The following is a 27,834-nucleotide window of genomic DNA, read 5'->3' as shown; positions in this document are numbered from 1 at the left end:
TTATTACCAATCTTATTTAATATATTTCTAAGTCCTTTAGCTAGACGAATACAAGAAATTGGAATTAGCACATAAAGTATATATATGCTGATGACATTTTATTAGTTTATAGACTTTCCCCTCTGACATTAGATTTGAGTCCTTTACAAGATTCTTTGAAGAATATCGATGGGTAGTTGAGAAAATAAATTTAGTGTTAAACATGTCTAAAACAGTTGCCTGTTATATTTCAGGGTATAAAACGACACCACAATTAAAGTTGTCATTGGATCAATATTGTGTTAAGATGGTAAATAGTTTAAGTATTTGGGAGTATTAATTGATTGTCATCTAAATTTTGAGGAACAAGTCTCTACAGTGGTAACCTAGTATGTTCTGAATGTTGCAGAATGCTGCTATTTGGCTATTACAGTGTGTAGCAAACTTTTTGAAGCCATGGCACACTAAACTCGGGGCCACAGCTGGAAGGCCTCTGGACATGCGTGAATGCCGATGTTATGATATCAAGTACATATGTGACATCATCACATCGATGTCTGTGCATGCGCAGAGGCCCTCCAGACAGGGCCCTGAGTTTGGAGAGGTACGGAGAGGAGAGGCTCTGGCACCAGCTCACTGTCTACAGGATGTGCCTCACTGTGAGAGGCATGTCCTGTAGGTAGTCAGCTGGCGCCGGTGCCTCTCCTTGTTGGCATAAGAACATAAGAAGTTGCCTCTGCTGGGTCAGACCAGAGGTCCATCGCGCCCAGCAGTCCGCACCCGCAGCGGCCCATCAGGTCCATGACCTGTCAAGTGGTCCCTGACTCACCCTATAACCTATCACTACCTCTATCCGTACCCCTCAATCCCCATATCCTTCAGGAATTTATGCAAACCTTCTTTGAATCCCTGCAGTGTGTTCTGCCCAATTACAACCTCCGGGAGCGTGTTCCATGTGTCCACCACTCTCTGGGTGAAGAACTTCCTGGCATTGGTTCTAAACCTGTCCCCTCTCAGTTTCTTTGAGTGCCCCCTAGTGCTTGTTGTTCCCCACAGCCTGAAGAATCTGTTCCTGTCTACCTTATCTATGCCTTTCAGGATCTTAAAAGATTCTATCATGTCTCCTCTAAGTCTCCGCTTTTCCAGGGAGAACAGCCCCAGCTTTTCTAGCCTGTCGGCATATGAAAAGTTTTCCATACCTTTTATCATCTTCGTCGCTCTTCTCTGGACCCCCTCAAGTATTGCTATGTCCTTCTTGAGGTATGGCGACCAATACTTGCAGAGAGGCGGCTTCCAGGGCAGGTTGATGGTAGCAGACTCACCTCATTGCTGCTGCTGCCCACAAATTAAATTACAGCAGCCAACCAGGGAGGATGTAGGAGAGGGAGTCAGGGAGTAGAAACTGTGAGGGGAAGCGACATTGGAAGTCAGAGGGAAGGAGGGAGGGGCTAGAAAAACAGCATGAAGGGAGAGGGGCCGAAGAAACAGGTGGGGGAATCGGAAGAGTTGGCTAAACTGACAGACTCCCCCGTTTTTCAAAAATTTTCCGGGCACCAGACAGTCCTCAAAAAAGAGAACAGGAAGTCTGGTAACCCTATCTCTACCTGAACTTACCAGTTCCACAAATCCTTGAATGCGTGAGTAAATATGTTCAACTGGCTAGTCAGGACAACTCTGCTGTACTAGGTAGTACTTGTGCTTACCACACTAGCCTTACAGGTGGATGTGGGGAGCCGTCCAATTGCGGCAGAGGGAGAGTGTGAGAAGAGGGGATTAGTCTGTTCACTGAATCTTTTAGAGCAGGGGTGTCCAACCTTTTAGCTTCCCTGGGCCGCATTGGCGGAAAACAATGTTTCTGGGGCCGCGCAAATGCTGCAGCAAGACAGAGGAGGGAGCCGGCCAGTCAGTAAACACCCAGGGGAAGCAGAGGAAAACACTGCATCCTCCTTAACCAAGGCCGCACAAAATACCTCATGGGGCCACATGCGGCCCTTGGGCCGCAGGTTGGACACCCATGTTTTAGAGGTTTCTCTATTGCCTCTGATGTCAAGGCAATGGGGAGGTTGTCATGCACACTGTGTGGACTCCTCCCATTGCCAAGAACAGAGAGCTCCTATTGGCTCTTTTGAGTCAAAGAGATTTTTCAGTCTGAAAACAGTGTGCAGAGAGAGACAGAAAGTAGTTGGTGGGAGAAGGGGAAGGAAGCAGTTTTGGAGACAAGAGAGAGCCAGCTTGTCTCTCTCTGGTTAATAGTTTTGTAGGAGCTGGAAGATAATTTTTCTAAGCAGCTGACTACTTCTATATATTAGCTCTAAGGATCAGTGTCCCAGAACCTTGAATAGACTGGTAAAGGGGGAATTTCTATTTGTTCTATTTGCGCTCCTTTTACCTAATACTGTAGTGTTCTTTTTGCTTACCACCTGTGCATATAACCAGCCACAAGGGCTACATAAAGAACAGTTTTTCATAAAATCCTGAATTAAAGAAAACTGACATAAGGCAATAATCTATTGAAGTAAAAAATTCAGTGTATGCTAACAGTCAGTTTCCTACAACAGTGAAGCCCCTGCAACCTCTCTAAGGAAAAAGAGCAACATTGGGAGGGAAGTGTGGCTTAGTGGTTAGAGTTGCTGCCTCAGCATCCTGAGGTTGCAAGTTCAATCCCAGCCTGTTCCTTGTGACTCTGGGCAAGTCACTTAACTCACCATTGCTCCAGGTACCACAGTTAGATTGTGAGCCTACCAGGAGAGATAGTGAAAATACCTAAGAGTACCCAATTACTATTTAGTGTATTGTAAACTGCTTTGGGTGAATCTCTTAATGAAAACACTGTTAATAAATCCCAATAAATAAATTTGTTCAAGAAGATGATTTACAGAAGTCTTTATTACCTTTGGTTTCTGTTGTGATACAGAATTTTCATTTCAAAGGCTTTGGCTCGCTGAGCAATCTTGAGCCCAATGCGGCCCATTCCAATGATACCCAGTGTAGCTCCAGTAACGTCATCTGCCATCCAGTTAGTAAAAATTAGTTGAGTGTCAGGAGATGCTGCAATCCGTATAGCTGCAAATATAATTACAAGATGCTGGCGAGGTCATCTCAAATTATAAAAGCAATGGGGGTAATAATAAAAAATAAAAAAAAAACGTCTAAAAAGTGTCCTAAGTGGCTACTTGGACGATCAAAAAGCCTGATCATCCAAGTACCCATAACCAAAGCTGTTTTTTAGACGTATCTAAAACCAACTTAGGCCTTTCCCCTGCCTCTAAACGCACAGAGAGAAAAGAGGTATGTTTAGAGGAGGGGAAAGGGCGGGCAGTGGGTGGGCCGACCTACACCTAGCCGTACAACAGGTATAACCAATACAGTTTAGTAGGCACTTAGAGCTTTTTCACTTAGACGAAATAAAACCAGGTCTAAGTGCCGAAAAAGGGGCCGCTGAGCTGATGGCCGTTGGCGCCATCAGTTCAGCAGCCCGGCAACCTAACCATCGCGGCAGGAGAGATGCCTCATCTCCCCTACCGCGATGCCATCACTCCTCTACCTGAACTGCCGCGACCCGCGGCAATTCCGGTAGAGGAGTGATGGCATCGCGGTAGGGGAGATGAGGCATCTCTCCTGCCGCGATGGATCACTCCCCCCCCCAAACAACATCGGGGCAAGAGGGAGGCCAAGCCCTCTTGCCCTGTTGAAGCCGCGACCCCCCCCGACTCGATCGGGGCAAGAGGGAGCCCCGTTGACCCCCCCCGACTCGATTGGGCCAGGAGGGAGCCCAACCCCTCCTGGTCCAGGCGACCCCCCTACCCCCACCACATTACGGGCAGGAAGGATCCCAGGCCCTCCTGTCCTCGATGAACCCCTCTTCCCCCCCCCAACGTCCGCCCCCCCCAGAACCCCCGATCGGGCCCCCCAGCTGACCCGCGACCCCCCTGGACATCCCCACGACATTTGAAACCAAAGCGGCCTTCTTTTTCTTTTGCCTTTGCGTTCGTTTCTAAAAAAGGTTTTATCACTTTCATCGCCCTTCTCTTACCTTTTCTAGTTCCACTATATCTTTTTTTTTTAGATATGGTGATCAGAATTCCACACAGTATTTGAGGTGTGGCCGTACCATTAATCAATACAAAGGCATAACATTTACATTTTTGTTTTCCATTCCTTTCTTGATAATTTTAGCTGCCACTGCACACTGAGCCATGAAAGCAAATAGAATGCTAGAATTATTAAGAAAGGAATGGAGAATAAAACAAATTATAATGCCTTTATATCACTCCATGGTGTGACTACACCTCAAATTTGTGCATTTCTAGTCACCACATCTCAAAAAAACTATAGAAGAATTAGAAAAGGTACAGAGTTGGGTGATCAGAATAATAAAGGGGATGCAGGAAAGGCTAAAGAGGCTAGGGATCATCTGCTTGGAGAAAAGTTGCTGAGGAGAAATGTAATGAAGTCTATAAAATCATTTGAGGGATGGAATGGGTAAACGTGAATTGCTTGTTTATTCTTTCCCAAAAATACAAGGACTAAGGGATTATGCAATGAGTTACTAAACAGTACATTTAGACATATTGGATAAAAATAGTTCTTCATTCAATGTATACTTAAGCACTGGAATTTGTTGCTAGAGAATATGGTAAAAGTGATTAGTGTAATAGGGTTTTAAAAGGTTTTGACATGTTCCTAAAAGAAAAGTCCAAAAACCATCATTAAGGTGGGCTTGGGAAAATCCACTGAAGGTGGAGATGTGGTAGACCCTGAATGAATGATTTTCAGAGGGCTGTGTTCATGAAGAGCCAGCTAAACTAAAGGTGGACAAAGCAATGGGGCCAAAGGGTACGGATGGAACTTAGGAAAGTTCTAGCAGTTCCTCTGGCTGACTTTATTAATGCATCTCTAGTAAGGAGTGGTACCGATGTGCTGACTAAATCACATTATACAGCTACAGCTTACTGTATAGATCTCAGGTCTTTGTGCTGAAAGCAAGGACTCCTCTGAGTTATATTGGCCGCTGTAAGAGGTTCCTATTCAGCCAACCCCTAATTCTGTAATCTTGGTGTCACCAGCCAGACTCTGAATTGATTGAACAGTTTTTTAAAATAATGAAGCAAAAACAAACTTACAATTAAATTGATTCAATGCAGTTTGAGCCTGTCACATAATCACATAAGTGATTAATCAAATTTATAATTTATAATAAACTTGAAACTTCTTACTCTACCAGCATATCAGAGTTAAGTTGGGAGTGTCCGCCTTGTAGAATGACATCGTTCTCCAGACAACCTTCAAAACCATTCCATGACTAGAGTTATAAGGAACAGTACTGATAGATATAGCAGAGCCGATACTAATAGCCTCTTTTACAAAGCCACGCAGCCCTGAAGCCCTTTAAATCTCTTTGGGCTTCAGGGCCGTTAGCGCAGATGCTAGCGAGGCTTTGTAAAAGAGGCCGTAATCAATTTCTGCACTGACAGCAAAATAGTGCTGAACTACATATTGTGAGCCTGCCGGTGCCGGGTTTTGCAGATGGCCACCGCCCAGGGCTCAGTAAAGACCGACCTTGACGTGCCTTCAAAGGAAGTTGAAGGTCCTGCTGGTTCTTAATAGTGTAAGGGAAAACAAATGTCAGGAACAATAAAGTATTTCAAAAGAACTTGAGTCCAACTTTATTTCTCAGGTAGCAAACAGCTACAGTTTAGGCTTTGCTCTCAAAACATCAACATAAAACTTGGGCTTACAAAAATACAGCCCACACCTTTCTTGCAGGTAAGTCCAAAATAGCTCTATTGTAGCCTTGCCTGTCGGTTCCACAGTCAAAAGGGCAAACTAAGGCTACATAAATTACCCAGCCTTTACACTGGTCATTCACTATTGTTTTTAAACATTGTTAGAATGTGCTGCCTAGGCCTGGGTTTAACAGGCCTTCCCCAGCCAACTTAATCACCAGCTGGTGGGGGAGGGGAGTAGCTGAATCCACTTATTTAAAGCTTGCCAAAAATTGGCCCCACAATCTCACCCTGAGGATCTTGTGTGGATTCTCCCCACTACTACCCCTTTCACACGGTCAGCCACAAAGTCCTCTCAAAAATACAAAAAGGCAAAAGTGAAAATGTTCAAACAAAGCACACTTTCTTCAATGTCCCACAAATAAGGCACACCTGCAGCCGTGAGCCTAGCACTGCACACGCAGCCCCAAAAGAAAACCGGCTTCAAAAGGAAACAAAACAGCAAGTAAATCCAACTTAGCTTTGATCCATGTAGCTTTCCTCTGGTTCCAGGGAAGTATCCATAAGTTCTATGGTGTCCTAGCTGGCTGGCTGGTTTGCCTCAGGGACAGTGGCTACATCTGCCATCTCAATGTCCTGATTCTGTGTTGATTCAGGAGCCCAGTCCCTCAAGCCTCCTTCCTGGGCTGACCCAGGGTAGACTGAATTGTTTCTTCTCAGCTCAGCTTCTAAAGCCCTGAGCTGGACACGCCCTAATCTGTAAGGGGGAAGGACAACCTGTTGCTTCTGCTGAGCTTTCTGTTTGGCCTTAATTGGACCCAGCAGTTGGGCCTTAGCTGAGCTGTGAGCCTGCCTCTTAGGCTGTTCTTTTTTGTAAGGCACCTCCTGCTGCTCCAGGCTGTTCTCACCCTCATCTTCCCCTCCCCAGGGACCTGTAACCTGGTGGTTCAATGGGAACTCAGACCCTATCTGTTTGTCTGAGTTCAGCCTGTCACTCTGGTTAGCCCTTTTCAGGGTAAGGGTTGGATTTGGAGGAGATTGACCTGGCACAAGCTTAGCCTTAAGGCTGGGGTTGTGACAATATACAATCAATCCAGGAGGTTTTGTGTATGTAAGCAACACAGTCAAATGTATACAGAAAAAAAATGGCTAGAACAGTGTCATTATTTGCTCTCTGACCAAACCTCAGCTAATAATGCTACAAAAATTGAACCAGTAATGTGTGCAGCAATCTTTTGTACTGTTATACTATCACTCGTGTTCTCCAAAAACAGTACTTTACAGCATGTTTACTTATAGCTTTTTACTTATTCATCGGTCTTCAGAAGTGCCAGTATTAGCCAATTGATTTGAGTGGCCAAATACTTTCTTAAAATTTGTTTTTAGAGAGGTTTGTAATAGCAGAAAGGCTTGTTTACTAAATTGATGTTTTATACTGAGTTTAATGAATGTATTTTATTGCAGAGGACTTTTTTCTTGATACAGCCTTTGGGCGAAAAAATGTCGGAATGACAGGTCCCTTCCCGATAATTACTGAAAAAGGGAAAACCCAGAAAAAGAAAAAAAGATAAGTTGAGAGACTAATTATATATTTACTGAAGTATTGAAGCACTAATACACTAAAGCACTTTATATAAAACACAACGGTCTGATGAGGATGCTAGTGCCACATAGTATTTGGCCACTCAAATCAATTGGCTAATACTGGCACTTCTGAAGACCAATGAATAAGTAAAAAGCTATGAGTAAACATGTTGTGAAGTACTGTCTTTGGAGAACATGAGTGATAGCATAACAGTACAAAAGGATTGCTGCACACATTACTGGTTCAAAATTGTTTTTGGAAAACACAAAAATTGAACCAGCATCCTAATTAATGCAGGCAAGATGGTTAACAGGACCAGATTTTGTGTTTAAAACTATTATATGCCTTCAGCTTTAGAGAACTCATTTGACCTTCTGGACCCTGTACCTCACTTAGAAGTCCATCCAAAAGTAACTTCCCTTGCTACTAGCATTATTTCTGGAAGTAACCTGGAAGTTTTTTGCTTCAACTGCTTCTCAAGATATGCAGAACTCAAAAAAATCCATGGTGCACCTTCATTCCACCAGACAGTTCTTGGAAGATCTAATACATGGAGATTTACACTTCATAAAATGGAAGAAGGATCTTAAGGCAGGCCAAGGGACAACTCTGAAGTGACCTCTGGTTTTTACTCAGAATCTTAGGAGAACTCAAGAGTTGACTCAAATACCCTCTACAGCAGTGGTTCCCATGAACTTTTTCTGTTCATGGCTCATTTAATGTTTCAAAATTTTTCCACAGCTCCCCAAGTCAAAACAATAATTCTGTAATCTAATATATATGTGATAGTTGTTGGCTTGAGATGATTATTAATTTAAAAAATTAAAACAGCTTATCATAAAGGTTGTCACAATAATCTTGAATTACCAGTATTTGAAAAAAAGTTTAACAATGAATTTTAAAAAATAATCACAAAAAATAATGATAGAACTAGTGAGATGGATGAGCTTGCTGTTCATTACAAATCTTCTCAAACCTCGGAATCATATTTAATACGGCCAATCTCATTTCTTGCTCCACATTGATTTTCGCTTGGTATTTGCTTTTTATCACAGCGAGTGCCGAAAACCCAACCTTGCATAAATAAGATGTCACAAACAGAATTAAGATTCTCTGCGCTCTACTGTTTAACAGTGGATATTCATCTCTTACCGAACACCAAAATTCAGTAATATTCATGTTGCTAAATCATGCCTTGAGCGTATTGTCAATGAGATTTTCTTCTTCTTCAAAAGTAAAATCAGCAGGAGGTTTGGCTATGAAGAGATCCTGAATCCAGGTGAATTTTGTGAGATCATCTTCTTGAAAATATTTTTCAAACCATTTGATACTTTGCAATAGGTGATCTTCAAAAGCTGATTTTATATTGTCAGACAAAACAACTTCATTGGAGATCATGAACTGCTGCAAAAGGGGAAAACAATCTTTGCCACCATCTTCATGCATTTTTCTCCACCATAATTGTAATTTTTTTTTGAAAGCTGAAATCTTCTCGATCAATTTCAAAATGTGCATATTGCCTTCTTGCAAGGAGAGATTCAGCGTATTTAACTTTTCAGAATCATCACACAAGTATGCCAGTTTCATCAAAAACTCTGTTTCTACAGGCCTTCTGTGCTCGCGGGTACTGAGGGCATGAGCAAGCTTTTTGTTTTTGCTACTAAGTGCTGCCTGATTCACCTGACGTAGCACAGAAGCAAGGAATTGGAGAAGAACTACGAAGTAATGCTGCACCACCAGGTTAGCAAGGCTATTCCATTACATCTTCTCTTATTGGACCCCTGAGGAAGGTGTTTCACTGAAACACAGCCTGTGTTGGGTCCGTGGAACATAAACTGTGGATAGTGTTTTTAAGCCTTTTCTGAAGAAACAAAAATAAGGTTTTAACATTGTCAGTTTCCACACTTCTTTGTTTTGTTTGGTTCACCATTTTTCCTGTGGAAACTTGGGTCAACTTTTGGTCTATGATTCAACAAGAATCTGGGGCTATAGCTTCTGAGAGTGTCCTAAATTAGCCTACTTGTAGTTGCTGCATCAGGCCCATGTGTGTACCATCTGTCAAAGTCAGAGTAATACTGAGGAGTTGAAGGCAATACCAACCCTGTATAAGAGAAATGATCAGCTCTTAGCTGTTTTTCTCTGGCTCTGGCAGAGGGGCATGTCCATGTCCGGACTGGTCTGGCATGGACAGTAAGGAATAATACTTATTAGTAAACATTACAACATATCTTATACATTGCAAATAATATAATAAGGATTTAAGTATTACCTTCTTGTAAATTTTTAGCAGATGCTAGCAGTAAGACCATTGCAAGGTCTGCAGTTGAATTGCTAACTGCCAGTGGGGTATTGGTAACTTTTACTCCAAAGCTGGAGATCATGTCCAGGGCCAAATGATCCACTCCAGCTCCTGCACTCGCAATCACTTTCAGATTAGGCAGACTCTGAAGGAGTTTTTGATCAATAACAGGTTCATAGAGCCATATAAAAACCGCTCTTATTTTTTCACTGAAGTGCTGTTGATTTTCTGTGAACTCCTGCATGGTGACTAGGGTAAAATGCTTCTTCAGAAATGGCAAATGATTTTCCACAATACCACTTGAGTCTCCAATTCTTTGTACTAGGACAACAGGCAACTCATCCATGCTTGCACAGACAAGGCCACGGCCAAATTTTGACTGGGTTACAGAAAATGATGTGAATTTCTAAAAAACAAAAAAAGAGAGGAAGTGAAAATTATGCTATGCTGAATTTCTCAGTACTTTCAACTTCATTCTTGTCAAGTTAAGGTCATTTTTAAGAGGCCCATTGTCTCTTAGTGATACTAGTAAGCACAGTTACTTACCGTAACAGGTGTTATCCAGGGACAGCAGGCAGATATTCTTGACTGATGGGTGACGGCACCGACGGAGCCCCGGTACGGACATTTTTAGAGTGATTGCACTCTAAGAACTTGGAACGTTCTAGTAGGCCGCACCGCGCACGCGCGAGTGCCTTCCCGCCCGACGGAGGCGCGCGGTCCCCAGTTAGGATAAGCCAGCTAAGAAGCCAACCCGGGGAGGTGGGAGGGACGCAAGAATATCTGCCTGCTGTCCCTGGATAACACCTGTTACGGTAAGTGTGCTTTATCCCAAGACAAGCAGGCAGCATATTCTTGACTGATGGGTGACCTCCAAGCTAACAAAAAGAGGGATGGAGGGAAGGTTGGCCATTAGGAAAATAAATTTTGTAAAACAGATTGGCCGAAGTGTCCATCCCATCTGGAGAATGCATCCAGACAATAATGAGATGTAAAAGTATGAACTGAGGACCAAGTAGCAGCCTTGCAGATTTCCTCAATAGAAGTGGAACGGAGGAAAGCTGCAGATGCTGCCATAACTCGAACTCTATGGGCCGTGACAGAACCTTCCAGTGTCAGTCCGGACTGAGCATAACAGAATGAAATGCACGCTGTGAGCCAATTTGACAGCATACGTTTAGAAACAGGACGTCCCAATTTGTTCTGATCAAAGGACAGAAAGAGTTGTGGGGATAATCTGTGGGGCTTAGTACGGTCTAAATAGTAAGCTAAAGCCCGCTTACAGTCCAAAGAATGCAGAGCCTGTTCTCCAGAATGTGAGTGAGGTTTCGGAAAGAAGACAGGCAGAACAATGGATTGGTTGATATGGAATTCAGAGACAACCTTAGGGAGAAACTTTGGATGTGTATGTAGAACCACCTTGTCATGATGAAAGACTGTGAAAGGTGGATCAGCAACTAGTGCGTGCAGCTCACTGACCCTCCTGGCAGAGGTAAGCGCAACAAGGAAGAGCACTTTCCAAGTGAGAAACTTGAAAGGAGCTGTAGCCAAAGGTTCAAATGGAGGCTTCATTAAGGCGGAAAGAACCAAATTGAGATCCCAGATTACAGGAGGGGCTTTAAGAGGTGGTCTGACATTGAAAAGACCCCGCATGAATCTGGACACCAAGGGATGAGCTGAGAGAAGTTTCCCATGAACAGGCTCATGAAAAGCCGCAATAGCACTGAGGTGGACTCTGATGGCAGTAGACTTGAGACCAGAGTCAGACAAAGAAAGAAGATAATCCAATAAGGTCTCCACTGCAAGCAAAGTGGGATCATGATGATGAAGAAGACACCAGGAAGAAAACCGTGTCCACTTCTGATGGTAACATTGCAGAGTGGCCGGTTTCCTGGAGGCATCTAGAATGGAACGAACGGGCTGAGACAAAAGAGTATCATGAGAAGTCAGCCCGAGAGAAACCAAGCTGTCAGGTGCAGAGACTGAAGGTTGGGATGCAGAAGGGTCTCCTGATGTTGTGTAAGCAGAGAAGGAAACAGTGGAAGAAGAAAAGGCTCCCTGGAACTGAGTTGAAGTAGAAGGGAGAACCAATGTTGCCTGGGCCACCGTGGAGCAATCAGAATCATGGTGGCTCGTTCCCTCTGGAGCTTGAACAAGGTTCTTAACATGAGAGGCAGAGGAGGGAAAGCGTACAGGAACAGATTGGACCAATCGAGGAGAAATGCATCTGCTGCCAGATGGTGAGGAGAGTAGAGTCTGGAGCAGAATAGGGGCAGCTGGTGATTGTGAGGAGCTGCAAAGAGGTCTATCTGAGGAGTGCCCCACTGAGCGAAGATGGACTGCAGAGTTAAAGGATCGAGTGTCCACTCGTGAGGCTGGAGAATTCTGCTGAATTTGTCCGCTAAGGAATTCTGTTCTCCCTGAATGTAGATAGCTTTCAGGAATAATTGGTGAGCTGTGGCCCAAGTCCAAATTCTCTGGGCTTCCTGGCATAAGAGGCGAGAGCCTGTCCCACCCTGCTTGTTGATGTAGTACATCGCAACTTGATTGTCTGTGCACAGCAGGAGGACTTGAGGAAAGAGAAGATGGTGGAAGGCCTTGAGGGCATAAAACATCGCTCTGAGTTCCAGGAAATTGATGTGATGCTTCATTTCCTGGGCTGTCCAAAGTCTTTGAGTTTGGAACTCGTTCAAATGAGCTCCCCAGGCATAAGGGGAGGCGTCGGTGGTGATGACAAGTTGATGAGGAGGTAGATGGAACAGAAGACCTCTGGAGAGATTGGAGGATATCAACCACCATTGTAGAGATTGACGAAGAGATGATGTCACAGATATGTGTCGTGAGCAAGGATCCATCGCCTGGGACCACTGGGTAGCTAGGGTCCATTGAGGAGTGCGCAGATGAAGACGTGCGAAGGGTGTGACATGAACTGTGGATGCCATGTGACCCAAGAGTATCATCATTTGCTTGGCAGAGATGGAACGTTGTGGAAGCACCTGCTGACACAGAGATTGAAGAGTTTGAAGACGGTTGGATGGCAGGAACGCTCTCATGAGGACTGTGTCCAGCACTGCTCCAATGAATTGAAGTCTCTGAGTGGGGATGAGATGAGATTTGGGTAGATTGATCTCGAACCCCAGAAGTTGTAGAAACAGGATGGTTTGGTTGGTGGCCAGGAGTTCTGTCTGAGATGAATTGGCCTTGATTAACCAGTCGTCCAGGTAAGGAAAGACCTGAAGGTGGTGAGAGCGCAGAAAGGCAGCCACCACAATCAGACATTTGGTGAACATTCTTGGAGAGGAGGCAAGACCGAAGGGCAGCACCTTGTATTGGTAATGACAATGATTGATCATGAAGCGGAGATACTGTCTGGAGGCCAGATTGACCGGTATGTGAGTGTATGCCTCTTTGAGATCGAGGGAGCATAGCCAGTCGCCTTGATTGAGAAGAGGGTAAAGAGTGGCCAGAGAAAGCATCCTGAATTTCTCTTTGACCAAGCATTTGTTGAGATCGCAAAGATCTAGGATGGGTCTGAGATCTCCTGTTTTTTTGGGAACTAGAAAATAACGGGAGTAAAATCCCTGTCCCTTTTGATCTAGAGGAACTTCCTCTATGGCGTTCAGAAGAAGGAGGGATTGAACCTCTTGAAGAAGGAGGGAAGACTGAGGAGTGTTCAAAGCAGACTCTTTTGGTAGACTTTGGGTAGGAAAAGTCTGAAAGTTGAGAGAATAGCCGTGGCGGATGATGTTGAGGACCCACTGATCCGAGGTGATAATTTCCCAACGGCTTAAGTAATGAGCAAGGCATCCTCCTATGGGCTGCGGAAGATGGGCAGATGGTACAATACTGGCTATGTCCTGGAGAACCAAGTCAAAAGGGTTGGGAGGACTTTTGTGGAGGAGGAGGCTTCACCTGTTGCTGCTGTTGTGCTGGTCTAGGGTTTTGCCTCTGTTGTTGCCGCTGACGCCGGGGCTGTTGAGGGGCCGATGGCAAAGGACGAGCTACAAATCGGCGTTGATAGGCTGATTGTTGTCGAAAAGGCCTGGTAGGTGGGGTCTTCTTTTTTGTTTTGAGGAGAGTATCCCACCTAGTCTCATGAGCTGAGAGCTTTTGGGTAGTGGAGTCCATGGATTCTCCAAAGAGCTCATCCCCCAGGCAAGGCGCATTAGCCAGTCGATCTTGATGATTGACATCAAGTTCTGAAACCCTGAGCCATGCCAGACGACGCATGGCAACCGACATGGCCGTGGCTCGAGATGTCAGCTCAAAGGTGTCATAGATCGACCGGACCATGAACTTGCGAAGTTGTAAGAGCGATGAAGAAGTTTGGCGAAAGGCAGACCTCTTGCGGTCAGGGAGGTACTTCTCAAAAGCAGTCAGATTTTGTATGAGATGCTTGAGATAGAATGAGAAATGGAAAGCGTAATTCCCTGACCTGTTGGCCAACATCGCATTCTGGTACAACCTCTTGCCAAATTTGTCCATGGCCTTACCTTCTCTGCCAGGAGGGACTGAGGCGTACACACTAGCTCCCGTGGATTTCTTTAGAGTGGATTCCACCAAAAGAGACTCATGTGGGAGCTGTGGTTTGTCAAAACCAGGAATCGGGATGACTTTGTATAAGGAGTCTAACTTGCGGGGGGCTCCTGGGATGGTTAAAGGCGTCTCTAAATTCTTGTAAAAAGTCTCTCTCAAGATGTCATGGAGAGGCAATTTGAGATATTCCCTTGGAGGCTGGTAAAAATCCAGTGCATCAAGAAAAGCTTTGGATTTCTTTGACTCAGCCTCCAAGGGAATAGAGACAGAGTCACACATCTCTTTCAAAAATGATGAGAAAGAGGTTACATCTGGTTTAGAGGATGGGTCTAAAGCAGAAGGATCCTTGTCACCAGATGAACATTCCCCCTCAGAGAGAAGAGGGTCTTCCGAGTCACCCCACAGATCAGAATCCCTAACCTGAAAACTGCGGTCTCAAGACTCCGGTGTGGAGGGTTCCAGGTGTCGGGATTTGCGTGCCGACTTACCTGACCTCATAGACACGGTTCCAGGAAACGTTAAAGGCTGCATCGGTGCCGAAGTTTGAACAGCCTGGTGTTGAGTTCTCGGTTCCGGTGCAAGGACTGGCATGGAGACCGATGAAGCAGAATGTACCGGTACCGACAAAGTGGATGCCGATAAAAGGGGCTGCTCCACTGTCGGTACCGGTGGCTCAGACCGGACCGGGACTGGAAGGCTCGGTGTCAAAAGTGCGGGAAGGAGTTGTTGCAACTGCTCCTTAAGCTGCACCTGCAGGACAGCCGCAATCCGCTCATCCAGGGAAGGCACCGGTACCGCCTTTTTCTTCTGCGGTATCTGTGGTGCCGCTCTACGCCCCGAGGATGAGGAACCCGAGGTCGAGGGGCTCACCTCAATTGGGGCGGAGCGCTTCCGTGGGCGCCTCGAGGTCGGCAGGACTGGGCTCGCTGCTACTGAGACTGGAGGACGCTCCAGCGGGGAAGGCTTCTTAGCCGGTTTACCTGAGGGATGTGACGCCGGCGCGGTGTTGACGAGGTGGGTGCCGACTGAGACGGGGCCGATGTCGGTGCCGCAGGATCAGACATATCGGCACCAAATAGTAACTGCTTTTGGATCTGACGGTTTTTTTAAGTTCTCTTTTTTAAAGTCGCACAGCGGGTGCAGGTGGAGGCCCGATGGTCAGGACCCAGGCACTGTAAGCACCAGTTGTGCGGGTCGGTAAGAGAAATGGGCCTCGCACACCGCTGGCACTTCTTAAAGCCGGGTTGGGGGGGGCATGAAAGTGAAAACGGCTTCTGCCAAATCGAAGGCCGAGGCCTCGATGGTGGCAACAGGCCCCGCCGGGGCGAAACTGAAAGAAATGAAAAAACAATCAAGGTTGTTTTTTGGTTTTTTTTTTAAATAAAGAAAAGAAAAGGTGAAAATGAAGGAAATAGTATTTCCTTGAGGGTTTACGCGAGCGGGAAGGCGATACCAAAAAAGTCTTACAACAGCCGTTGAAAGAAACGCGTCTTCTTAGCTCCGCGGAAACTAAGAAACTGGGGACCGCGCGCCTCCGTCGGGCAGGAAGGCACTCGCGCGTGCGCGGTGCGGCCTACTAGAACTTTCCAAGTTCTTAGAGTGCAATCACTCTAAAAATGTCTGTACCGGGGCTCCGTCGGTGCCGTCACCCATCAGTCAAGAATATGCTGCCTGCTTGTCCTGGGATAAAGTAGTGCTGCCTACTAGTATCATTAGGAGCTTGGTGCTGGACCAGGGATGAAGTAAGAGCATACTTCCTCCAGCTGCCCAGGAATAAACAGGATATTGTAGGCTGCAAGGGGGTTTGATTTTACCGATATGAATATGTGGGGTGGGAGGAAGATTGGAGATGTAACTTCTGATGAAATTGGATAGGAGGTAATGTTTTATTAAAACTTGTTATACCGCTTGTTCTTACGACAGCTCCATGTGGTTTACAATTTAAAAAATACAATAGAAAGGAACACCAAATTTTCAGCTTTCCATACTAGCAATACTCTGTCTTGCATTAAGGTAACTTGAGACTTTTGTATCCCTGTTAAATTTAAGAATACTCAACTTCCCCAAAGTACTAGCAATGTCTCCTCAAGATTTATTTAATAAATTTCTTAAGGAAGTATTTAAATATCCTGATTCGGGACTTCCACCTCTACATAAAAATATATTTCCTTCCAGTATCAAAGAAGGTTTCACAACCTGAGGTATTACCTGATCCAGCGAGCTTAATGGATTTAACAAGAATATTGGAAACCCCAGTGGATGAAGCCATCTCGTACTCTACACTTCTGGTGACTTTTGTCTTTCAACAAGACAAACAAAGAGGCACTTCTTAGGCTGTTTTTTAGGCTTAAAGAGGTGACCTTTATGGACTCTAAGATCTCCATGTTCCCAGATGTTTCAAAACTAACTCAGACTAGAAGGAAAGGGTTCCTGCAATTGAGACAATCCGTACTGTCTTTGGGTGCTAAATTTCAGCTTAGATATCCCTGTAAATGTTTGATCCTTTTGAATCAACAAAACAAAGAAAGGAGGTCCAACTTCGTCTGCAGTAAAAAAACAGACCAGAGCAAACAAACCAAAACTGTGTACAAATCTGCAGTTTTGATTTGTTTGCTCTGATCCTTTTGAATCAACATTCATATATTTTTTTGACCCTGCTCAGTTACAGTTTTTCCTAGAGGGGAAAGTAGTCCCTCCCAGTACTCCCACACGGACTTAGTCCTTAATAAAATAGAAGATGTAACACCGCTGTATAGATATACTTGTTTTGTGTATTTCCTTGATATTTATCAATTCTCATGATGAAATGTGAATTGTTGAACTCCCATATTGTAGGCTTTATTTGAGAGACTGTTTAATCCATAAGGACTTTGTTTCCTATTTAATAGTGTGTTAAATCTCTCTTTTTCTTTATACATATACTGGAATGGTATATTTATAAAATCAATAAAATAAAATTTAAAAAAAAGAAAGGAACACCAATAAAAAATAGGACAGACCTACCACACTACTTCTTACACACACACAATCCTACTAAAATGGTGCGTGGTCCTTATAAGGCATATGGGGACAGACTTAAAGATCTCATTATGCATTCTTCGGAGGTGGATGAGGTTGCTGATTAAAAATAAAAAAATTGTACCTAAATATCTCTTCTGGGGTACTAATAGGCTTATCCATTGTTAACAAAGGGGCTCTTTTACTAAAGTGTATTGAAATCTGAACTTAACATGTTTTAACAGAAGACTTCTGCTACACACTAAGCCCAGATTTAATATAGCACTTCTGGTTGTACACTAATGTTCCCATTAGTGTGTGGTTCCTGCCAAGAGTTAACATGGGTGCACTTACTGTCTGTTACCGTGTTTCCTGAAAATTAGCCCTTAATATAAGCCCTACCCCTAAAATAAGCCCTAGTCCCGGGATTTGCCAGCAGTTTCCCTTCCCTCCCTCCAATCCCTTGTGCAGCACCGCCCCCGAGCATCCGCACCTGCCGCACAGCCAAATCCCCATCCTTCCCTCCCATTGGAATCCCACCATGAGCCTTACTTACCTCCCTAAGCAGCATCAGGCCGACAGCACTCTAAACAGGCTGCTTCAGCCTTGTCCGTCCATGAATTCATTGCCGCCATGAATTCATGGGCGGACAAGGCTGAAGCAGCCTGTTTAGAATGCTGCCGGCCCGACGCTGCTTAGGGAGGTAAGTAGGGCTCGTGGCGGGTTTCCAATGGGAGAGTGGAAAGGATGGGGTTTTGGCTGCATGGTGGGTACGGTGCTCACTCAATTCTGCTGCACAAGGGATGGGAGGAAAGGGAAGCTGGGCAAGGGTTCTGCTGTACGAGGGATGGGAGGATAGAAGCTGGGCAAGGGTCCTGCTGCACGAGGGATGGGAGGGGAGGATAGAAGCTGAGATCCTGCTGCACGAGGGATGGAAGGGAAGCTGGGTAAGGGTCCTGATGCACGAGGGATGGGAGGGAGGGAAGATGCTGCACATGTGGGGGAAAGCAAAGAGGAAGAATTGGGGTGAAGGAGAGGAAGGGAGAAATGATCATGTGCATACCCCGTAAATAAGACCTAGTGCCTTTTTTGAGCCTAAAATTAATATAAGACACTGTCTTATTTTGGGGGGAAAAACGGTATTTAGGAGGTGCCAAGTGCTCCCAAGTTAACTCTGCATTAACCAGGTAGCATGCATTAATCATAAAGCACGAGCTGGTTAACACTTCCATACCCATTCTTCATCTATGACATGCTCTCTCTGAAAAGTATTTTTAGTGCATGCAAATAAGTATTTTACCTCAAAGTGCTTTTGACATTTTTTTTTGTACAGCCTGTTTTCTTGCACTAATGCTACACTGGCTTGATGTCCTTTAGTAAAAGGTCTCCATACTTCTTTAGGAAGTCTTGATGTTATCATGAGTAGGATAAAACTACTGGGTCTTCTTAAGCATTTCTCCATTAAGCTTATATAATATTTAGATTTTAAACTGAGCACTTAACGCTGGAAGTCACAGGGCAGATGCAAACCACAAAGGTGTAATTTTCATGCAGTGCTTAGAAGAGGTCAGAATCATACTTTAAGGTCTGGATAGCTCAGTCTGTGTCAGTTTTTTTATTTGCTGACCAATTGAGCCTTGTTCAGCTATATAGAAAAAAGACTGATTTTCAAAGAATTTTAAATTAAAGTACAAGGGCTTTAAAAAAAAAAAAATTCTTATTCCGTGCCACAGAAAAATAAATTTTATTCAATAAGGTCCAGTTTTATGTTTCTTGTCAAACAGGATATTGGAAACTTCTTCTTTTTTTTTTCCCATTATTTTTTATTTTCAAATTTTTCATAAAGTGAACAAAATATTAAAATACAATTTATGAATATACAATATCACTTTTATAGCTAATACATCAAGTTCTAAATATATTTTCTCCCTTTCCCTCCCCCACCCTTCTATTACTTTTTCAATCATACATTACATATTATATATCATATTATGTAAAAATTATTTTCACTACCTCCCCCCTATGTGTGTGACTAAAAAGTTATTAAAAAGAAGAAAAGAAGAAGAAAAATTCTATTATTTATTCATTGCAATACTTTGTCAATGGCCCCCATATTTTTATAAATTTAGTATATGTCCCTCTTTGTATTGCTATTGCTCTTTCCATTTTGTATATATGACAAATTGTATTCCACCAAAATGTGTAATTTAGGTTTTTATAATTCTTCCAGTTGTTGGTTATATGCTGAATGGCAACCCCTGTCATGATTAATAAAAGCTTGTTATTTTCTGGTGAAATTTGACTTTTTTTCTTCATCATCATTCCAAATAATATTGTATCATATGATATTAATATATGATTTTCCATCAATTTATTAATTTGTGGCCAAATTGAATTCCAAAAAGTTTTAATGTAGGGACAATGATACAATAAGTGATCTAATGTCCCTGTTTCCAGATTACAGTGCCAGCATTTATTGGACTTAGAACTGTCTAATTTTTGCTAACGTGTAGGGGTCCAAAAAGCTCTATGTAATAAAAAGAACCAAGTTTGTCTCATAGATGCTGACACTGTACATCTTATTCTCCAAGACCAAATTTGTGGCCATTGAGATGCATTAATTTCTTCTGAATAATCTTTTATTTTCATACAGTGGCTGATATGAGTTGTGTCCTTGAAAAAGAAAAAAAGTTTACTGGCATAAAATAAAATTTTTTGTTCCATACTTGAGCAGGATACAGTTTGGGCCAGATTTTAAGCAGTGACAGTCAAATTAGTTAAAATTCTGATCTCGGCTCTTAAATTAATATGCATATTCAGTTTTGCTGTACATTTATATTCATTTGCCATCGACCACCTACTATCACTATTTCATTTAATTTAGGCCTGCTATTTAGCACAGTTACTTACAGGCATATATTCTCACATGTGGGTGACGTCATCTACGGAGCCCCGATGCGGAAGCATTTTCAAGCAAACTTGATTGAAGATTTAAGTTTGCTCTGCTGCTCCACGCATGCGTGCCTTCCTGCTCCACTAGGGGGTGCATCCCCTCGTGGTCTCCAGTTCACTTAATTAGCAAAGAAGCCAACCTCGGGGAGGTGGGTGAGTTGTGAGAATATATGCCTGCTGTCCCTGGATAACACCTGTTACGGTAAGTAACTGTGCTTTATCCCAGGACAAGCAGGCATGATATTCTCACATGTAGGTGACCTCCAAGCTGACTGAAAAGGGATGGAGGGAAGTTGGCAATTTAAGCAAATAGATTTCGTAAAACCGATTGGCCGAACCGGCCATCGCTCCTGGACAGAGAGTCCAGACAGTAGTGGGAGGTGAAGGTATGAACCGAAGACCACGTGGCAGCCTTGCAGATTTCCTCAATAGGTGTCGACCTGAGGAACGCTACGGAGGCTGCCATCGCTCGGACCTTGTGTCCCGTTACTCGACCATGCAGTGCGAGACCAGCCTGAGCGTAGCAGAAGGAGATGCAATCGGCCAACCAGTTGGATAAGGTGCGCTTGGAGACTGGGTGACCTAACCGGTTTGAGTCGAAGGACAAAAACAATTGTGGGACTTTCCGGTGTGACTGAGTTCGTTGGAGGTAGAAGGCCAACGCTCTCTTACAGTCAAGAGTATGGAGCGCCACCTCTCCGGGGTGAGAGTGGGGCTTGGGAAAAAACACAGGTAAGACAATGGACTGATTGAGGTGAAAATCAGACACTATTTTAGGCAAGAACTTAGGATGGGTACGGAGTACCACCTTGTCGTGATGGAATACCGTGAAGGGTGGGTCCGCTACCAGAGCCTGTAACTCACTAACCCGCCGAGCGGAAGTGAGCGCAAGCAGGAAAATTACCTTCCAAGTGAGGAATTTTGGATGGCATTTGTCTAGGGGCTCAAATGGAGGTTTCATTAGTTGAGCCAGAACCACGTTGAGGTCCCAAACCACCGGAGGGGGTTTGAGAGGAGGGTGGACATTCAGAAGACCCTTCATGAAGCGAGAGACTAAGGGATGGAGCGAGAGGGCTTTCCCTTCCAGGGGCTGATGAAAGGCCGCAATCGCACTGAGGTGTACTCGAATGGAGTTGGTCTTTAGGCCGGAATGAGATAATTAAAGTAAATAGTCAAGGACCAGAGGGACGGGGACCGACACCGGGTCCTGGCTGTGGGAGGAGCACCAGGTTGAGAATCTGGTCCACTTTTGGGAGTAGCAGGTTCTCGTCGAGGTCTTTCTAGAGGCCTCTAATATCTCCTTGACTGATTGAGACACGGGGAGAGCAGTCAGGGGGAGAGAAACCAAGCATTCAGATGAAGAGATTGAAGATTGGGATGTAACAGCGAACCATACCCTGTGATAGTAGAGAGGGAAACAGAGGCAGAGGCAGTGGATCTCTGACACTGAGTTGAAGTAGAAGGGAAAACCAAGGCTGGCGTGGCCAGCGAGGAGCAATCAGGATCAGGGTGGTTTGCACTGTTTTCAGGTGGACAAGCGTCCGCAGTATCAGAGGAAACGGCGGGAACGCGTATAGGAACCTTCCCTCCCAGTCGAGGAGGAAGGCGTCGGCCTCGAGCCAGTCCGGGGAGTACATCCGGGAGCAGAAGAGAGGCAGCTTGTGGTTGTGGGGGGATGCGAATAGATCTACTTGAGGCGTCCCCCACTTTTCGAACACCTGTCGTAGGATTTGAGGGTGCAGTGACCACCTTGTGTGGCTGGAGGAGGCGGCTGAGTCTGTCCGCCAGACAGTTTTGTTCTCCTTGTATGTACACCGCTCGAAGGAAGGTGTTGTTGGAGATTGCCCATTTCCAGAGGCGCAGGGCTTCCCGGCAAAGGGACCAAGACCCTGTTCCCCCTTGTTTGTTTACGTAGTACATTGCTACCTGGTTGTCGGTTCGGATGAGAACCTCTCGGTCGTGGAGCAGATGTTGAAAAGCTACAGCTGCGAGATAGATGGCCCGAAGCTCTAGCACGTTGATGTGGCAGCGACGGTCCTCTGCTGACCACATCCCTTTAGTGCGTAGGCCGTACAGATGGGCTCCCCAAGCGTACTCCGACGAGTCCGTGGTGATTACCTTGCTGTGGGGTGGGGCGAGGAAGAGCAAACCTTTGGAAAGATTTGAAGAGTCGGCCCACCAGCGGAGCGATCGTTGCAATGAAGGAGTCACTGTCACGGGACGGTCGATCGGGTCCCGGTCTTGACGCCATTGAGCGGCCAGGGTCCATTGAGGGATTCTCAGATGGAGGCGGGCGAAGGGTGTGACATGGACGGTAGAGGCCATGTGGCCCAGGAGAGTCATCATCTGTCGAGCTGATACCGAGGTCAGCAGGGAGATCCTTCGACTCAGACTTACTAACGCCTCTAGGCGCGGAGGGGGGAGGAAGGAACGGAGGCGAACCGTGTCCAGCGTGGCCCCGATGAACTGTAGGGACTGGGAGGGGCGTAGTTGGGATTTTGGGAAGTTTATTTTGAACCCCAGACTCTGTAGGTAGATAATAGTCTGTTGGGTCGCTGAGATAACCTCTTCCCTGGACGGGGCTTTGATCAGCCAGTCGTCCAGGTAGGGGAATACCTGAAGGCCCTGGGAGCGTAAGGTAGCAGCGACCACCACGAGGCACTTGGTGAAGACTCGAGGTGACAATGCTAGGCCGAAGGGGAGGACACGGTATTGTAGGTGCCAGTCCCCTACCTGAAAACGCAAGAACTTGCGGTGGGCGGGGTGCACCAGGACATGTGTGTACACCTCCTTCAGATCAAGGGAGCAGAGCCAGTCGCCCTCGTCGATCAGGGGGTAGAGGGTCGTTAGGGAAAGCATCCGAAATTTTTCCCGTACCAGAAATTTGTTGAGGCGTCTCAAGTCTAGTATTGGGCATAGGTCTCCCGTTTTTTTCGGTACCAGGAAGTAACGGGAGTAGAAGCCTTTCCCCCGTTGATCGGGGGGAACCTCCTCCACTGCTCTCAGGCGAAGCAGGTCTCGAGCTTCGGAGAGGAGCAGGGGTAGCTGCGTCCGGTTGGGAGGGCAATTCCTTGGAGGGTTGTCTGGAGGAATGGCCCGAAAGTTGAGAGAGTATCCTGATGAGATCATGCCAAGGACCCATGCGTCCGACGTGACTTGTTCCCAGCGAGGGTAAAAGGCTTTGAGGCGACCCCCGATGGGAAGGAGGCCTGGGACTATGGCGGAGGGGGCCCGCCCCCTTCCGCGTATCCCGTCAAAAGGACGGGGATGGTTTGGTAGTCGCAGGCGGTTGGGACTTGGGTAGAGCCCGATGGTGGGCCTGCGGGCGCCTGGGTGGAGGCCGCGAGAAGGCAGGAGTGGATTTTTGTGGGTATCGGCGCGGAGGGGCCCTGAACGGCCTGGACGCGGTCGGTTTAGGCTTTTGCCGGACGAGGGAGGCGAACGAGCGTTCGTGTTCGGAGAGGCGTTTTGTAGCCGCCTCGATAGTGTCATCGAACAGTTCTTTTCCCACGCAGGGGAGGTTAGCCAACCGGTCCTGCAAGTTGGGGTCCATGTCGACCAGGCGCAGCCAAGCTAGTCGGCGCATGGCGATAGCAAAGGCTGCCTCTCTGGAGGAGAGTTCGAAGCCATCGTAGGCCGCTTGGAATAGATGGAGGCGCAGATTGGAGAGGGACTCTAAAAGCAGGCCAAATGCTCCTTGCCGGGAGGCCGGTAGGTCAGTCTCAAAGTCCAATGAGGTGTTTGAGGTAGGATGTGAAGGTGAAAGTGTAGTTTTGCACCCTAGAGGCCATCATTGCATTTTGATATAGTCTCCTGCCGAACTTGTCCAGGGTTCGGCCTTCTCGGCCTGGGGGGACCGCAGCTGAGACCCGGGATGGGTGAGCCTTTTTCAAGGAGGCCAACCTCCTGGGCCGAGGTAGAGGGTTGGTCCGGGGCGAAAAGGTCCGCCATGCGGGCTTTTCTTCGACGGAGGGCCCGGTTCTGGAAAGTAGCACACTGGGGGCAGGAGTCGGTTGGATAAGCTGCCCCCAGGCAGAGGATGCACCGGCGATGCGGGTCTGTGATGGAAAGAAGCCGCTCACACCGGGTGCACTTTTTAAAGCCGGTCAAAGGCCGGGACATAGAATCGAAAGTAGCCGCGGCTCGAGTAGCCACGCGGCCACGGAAGCCTCCGGGTCGTCAAAAACGAAGCAGGAATCAAGTTGAAAAGTAAAGAATTCGCGCACAGCGACTTAATCGAGAAAAAAACAAGAAAAAATTGCGGTGCTAGAAGGCAGTTGGGGCAGAGCCTGAAAAACACGACTTCTAGGCTCAGCGGAAAATTTTGAACTGGAGACCACGAGGGGATGCACCCCCTAGTGGAGCAGGAAGGCACGCATGCGTGGAGCAGCAGAGCAAACTTAAATCTTCAATCAAGTTTGCTTGAAAATGCTTCCGCATCAGGGCTCCTTAGATGACGTCACCCACATGCGAGAATATCATGCCTGCTTGTCCTGGGATAATTAGACATATGAACTATCCAGGGTGCAATTCTACAACAGGGCACCTCCATTTAGGAGCCCTAGAAATGTGGGATGAGAGCCTATTCTATATACACTTGGGTGTCCAATTTTGGTGTACATTTTAGCCCCTCATTTACATGTGCTATAGATCTGCTATAAATGGGGATCACCTGGGTCTTTATCTGCCGCCATCTACTATGTTACTATGTATGTTACCTAAATGTGACAGGCAACTTATAGTATTATGTAAGTTGTCTGCTAAATCTGCCTGTGTGAATTAGAGAATGACACGGTGGCGGTTTACCCGCGGCCACCGCATTTTAGCCGCGGGTCACCGCCGAAAACGGGGAAGAAAACTAGCAGTCGCTGCGGCGACGGGGACCAGGCCATTCACCGCCCGCGGGGCGGTGAATGGGTCTTGTCCCCGCAGTGAGGCATGAAGGATCGCGCGGTCCCCGCAGCTCACACCCGCCTGCCCTATCGATTCTAGTGTTTAGCCAGCTCTCTCCCTTCTCCTCACCTTAGTTTGTAGATTTTCTTTTTCGGCGACCCGCACGCTATCAAAGAGCCGCTGCTGCTCAGTTTCAATCTTCTGCTCTGACGCAACCGGAAACAGGAAGTTGCAGCAGAGCAGAAGATTGAACACTGAGCAGCCGCGCGTGTGCGGCTCTTTGGGAAAGCGTGCAGGTCGCTGAAAAAGAAAGCCTGCTAAATAAGGTGAGGAGAAGGGAGAGAACTGGCTAAACACTAGGATCGATTGGGCAGGCGGGTGGGGGCTGCGAGGACCGTGCGATCACCCGTGTTCCCGGCTCAGACTGTAAGGAGGGAGTGAAAGGGAAAAGGATTCTGGGCCAAGGTGATGAAAACGGAAAGAAAAACCCACAGCAGGAAAGAAAGGGAAGGACAGGCAGGTGAGCCAGATGCTAGAAGCAGGGGGGGGGGAAGAAAGAGGGAAAAAAGCTAGATGGGGTTGAAAAGAAGAGACACACTGGTATGGAAGAGGAAAATAGGGGAAATCTGGACACAGGAAGGTAACAGAAAGAGGGGAAATTATGTGCATGGGGCATAGGGACAGAGACAAAAAGGGGACATGCCATGGGGATGGTATATGGACACAGGGGGGGGGCAATGGCAGATACATAGGGGAGATATTAGAAAAGTATATAAAATCGTACCCATTTGAGGCTTTTATGTATGCAGCGGTGACGGTGACGGGGCGGTGAATGGGGTTGCAGTGGCGGTGAATGGGGTGGCTGTGGCGGTGACGGGGCGGTGAAGGGAATGACGGTGACGGGGCGGTGCAGAGGATGGTGAGACGGGGACGGGGCGGTGACGGGGACCAATTTTTTCACCGTGTCATTCTCTAGTGTGAATGTCCCCTTATAATTTGAGTGCCTATTTGTAGAATACCATTTAGGCACCCAAGTGACATTTTCTTGGTTAAGTGTACATTTAGATGTCTAAATGTTAATATTCTAAATGTTAGAATTGAAAAGCAGACTGAAAACCTTTTAGAGATAGCCTTCATTCCTTAACCCTACTCCTCTGCCCTCCAACTCAACCAGCTGATTAACCATTCCCTTTAATTGAATCTATGACATCCTGTTTCTCTGTCTTGGCTGTTTAGATTGTAAGCTCTTTCGAGCAGGGACTGTTTTCTTCTTCTTTGTGACTGTACAGCGCTACATAAGTTTGGTAGTGCTGTATAAGTAATAGTAGTAGATGTTTAAAATATACCTACGTGATGTAAATGTTCATGAAATGAGTCTTTTTCATTTGAAAGGAAGCTCTGGAATGAGAGGGCATAGGATGAAATTAAGAGGTGATAGGCTCAGGAGTAATCTAAGAATACTTTTTTACAGAAAGTGTGATAGATGCGTGGAACATGAGTAATCTAGGCTCAGGAGTAATCTAAGAAAACAGAAAGTGTGATAAGTGTGTGGAAACAGTCTCCCAGAAGAGGTGGAGACAGAGACTGTGTCTGAATTGAAGTTTTCCAGTGTATATACTGTGATGAAGATAATATATTGGTGAAGTACTATCATTGATTTTCACGAGAAGGCAGCAGTGCTTAAATTACAGGTTGACAAGGTCTGTCATATAGATAGGTTTTGAGTTAAAAAAACAAAACCCTACATAAGACTCCTCCCTTTTTGTCTCTCCTTGGAACATATACTCTTATAGCCTGGAGGACAAATCTCATTTAAGAATGATAAATTGGAATCTGTGAGGTATGTTTCAGTAATAAATGTAAAACCTAACTCTTTTTACTTATTAAAATGGTCTTATTATATAATCAGATCTAGCATTAAAATAAAGGCATGGGGTAGGGATAAATGGATAATCTTCCTTTCCAATCATTCTAGGAGTATAATGACAAAACCTAGTTAAATCAACATTTATCTATCTCTCTGTACTTAATGGCCCCCAATAGGTCTTCACCCCTTATTCTCTCCCCTTTGCCTCCCAACCATTCTAGATTGCTTCTTCTCTCCACCCCCTGTGTTTCCTTTTCCTCTATCCCTCCTATTTGTTCACCTGCTCTTCCATCAGGTCCTGCTGAATTCCCAAGCCTGCAGAGTGGCATAGCCAGCAGTGTGCAATGAGCAATGTCCCCAGCCAGCCCCATGTTGCTGCTACCACTCTGTACACCCGAGGAAGCAGCAGGCCTAGCAGAGGAACCAGTGATCAAGTAAGCAAGCTGAAGGGGGAGAGGAAAGAGAGAAACAAAACAATGCTATATACCATGTTTCCCTGAAAATAAGACCTAGTGCCTTTTTTGGGCCCAAAATTAATATAAGACAGTGTCTTATTTTCGGGGATGTCTTATTTTTTTTCGTGTACAATGATCATCTCTCCCTTCCTTTCCTCCACCCCAATTCTTCCTATTTCCTTTCTCTCCCCCACATGTGCATCTTTCCTCTCCTCTCAACCATCCCCTTGTGTGATATATTTCTATCCCTCCCATCCCTTGTGCAGCAGAACCCTTGCAGCTTGTATTCCCCCTCCCATCCCTTGTGCAGCAGAACCCTTGCAGCTTGTATCCCTCCCTCCCATCGATTATGCAGCAGAACCCTTGCAGCTTGTATCCCTCCCTCCCATCCATCCCTTGCAGCTTGTATCCCTCCCTTCCTCCCAGCCCCCCGTGTAGCATCTTTCTATCCTCCCCTCCCCCCGCGAGACAGAAAGAAATGTACCTTATAACAAACCAGCAGCAAGCTAGACAGGCTCCTTCGCGGCCTGGGCCGTTCCTCTACC

At 45.9% G+C, this 27,834-nt stretch overlaps 1 protein-coding gene across 6 annotated transcripts in view; it reads right to left on the bottom strand.

Annotated features, from left to right (window-relative positions):
* LOC117355620 (glyoxylate/hydroxypyruvate reductase B-like) overlaps window positions 1-27,834 on the bottom strand; it is a 69,173-nt gene that overhangs the window by 39,820 nt on the left and 1,519 nt on the right. For 4 of the 6 annotated variants that reach the window (XM_033934462.1, XM_033934458.1, XM_033934459.1 and 1 more), the window contains exons 2-3: window positions 9,560-9,995; window positions 2,871-3,042 (exon numbers count right to left, since the gene is read on the bottom strand). In XM_033934462.1, the coding sequence (XP_033790353.1) occupies window positions 2,871-3,042; window positions 9,560-9,935 (548 nt within the window). In that variant the 5' untranslated portion in view covers window positions 9,936-9,995. Of the gene's footprint in view, window positions 1-2,870; window positions 3,043-9,559; window positions 9,996-16,333; window positions 16,439-26,317; window positions 26,360-27,834 lie in introns of those variants that run through there. The other 2 variants (XM_033934463.1, XM_033934461.1) reach the window with 2 other exon arrangements.

This window comes from Geotrypetes seraphini, chromosome 2 (assembly GCF_902459505.1).
Source record: "Geotrypetes seraphini chromosome 2, aGeoSer1.1, whole genome shotgun sequence".
Lineage (NCBI taxonomy): Eukaryota > Metazoa > Chordata > Amphibia > Gymnophiona > Dermophiidae > Geotrypetes > Geotrypetes seraphini.
This window is presented reverse-complemented; position numbering and strand designations above follow the sequence as displayed.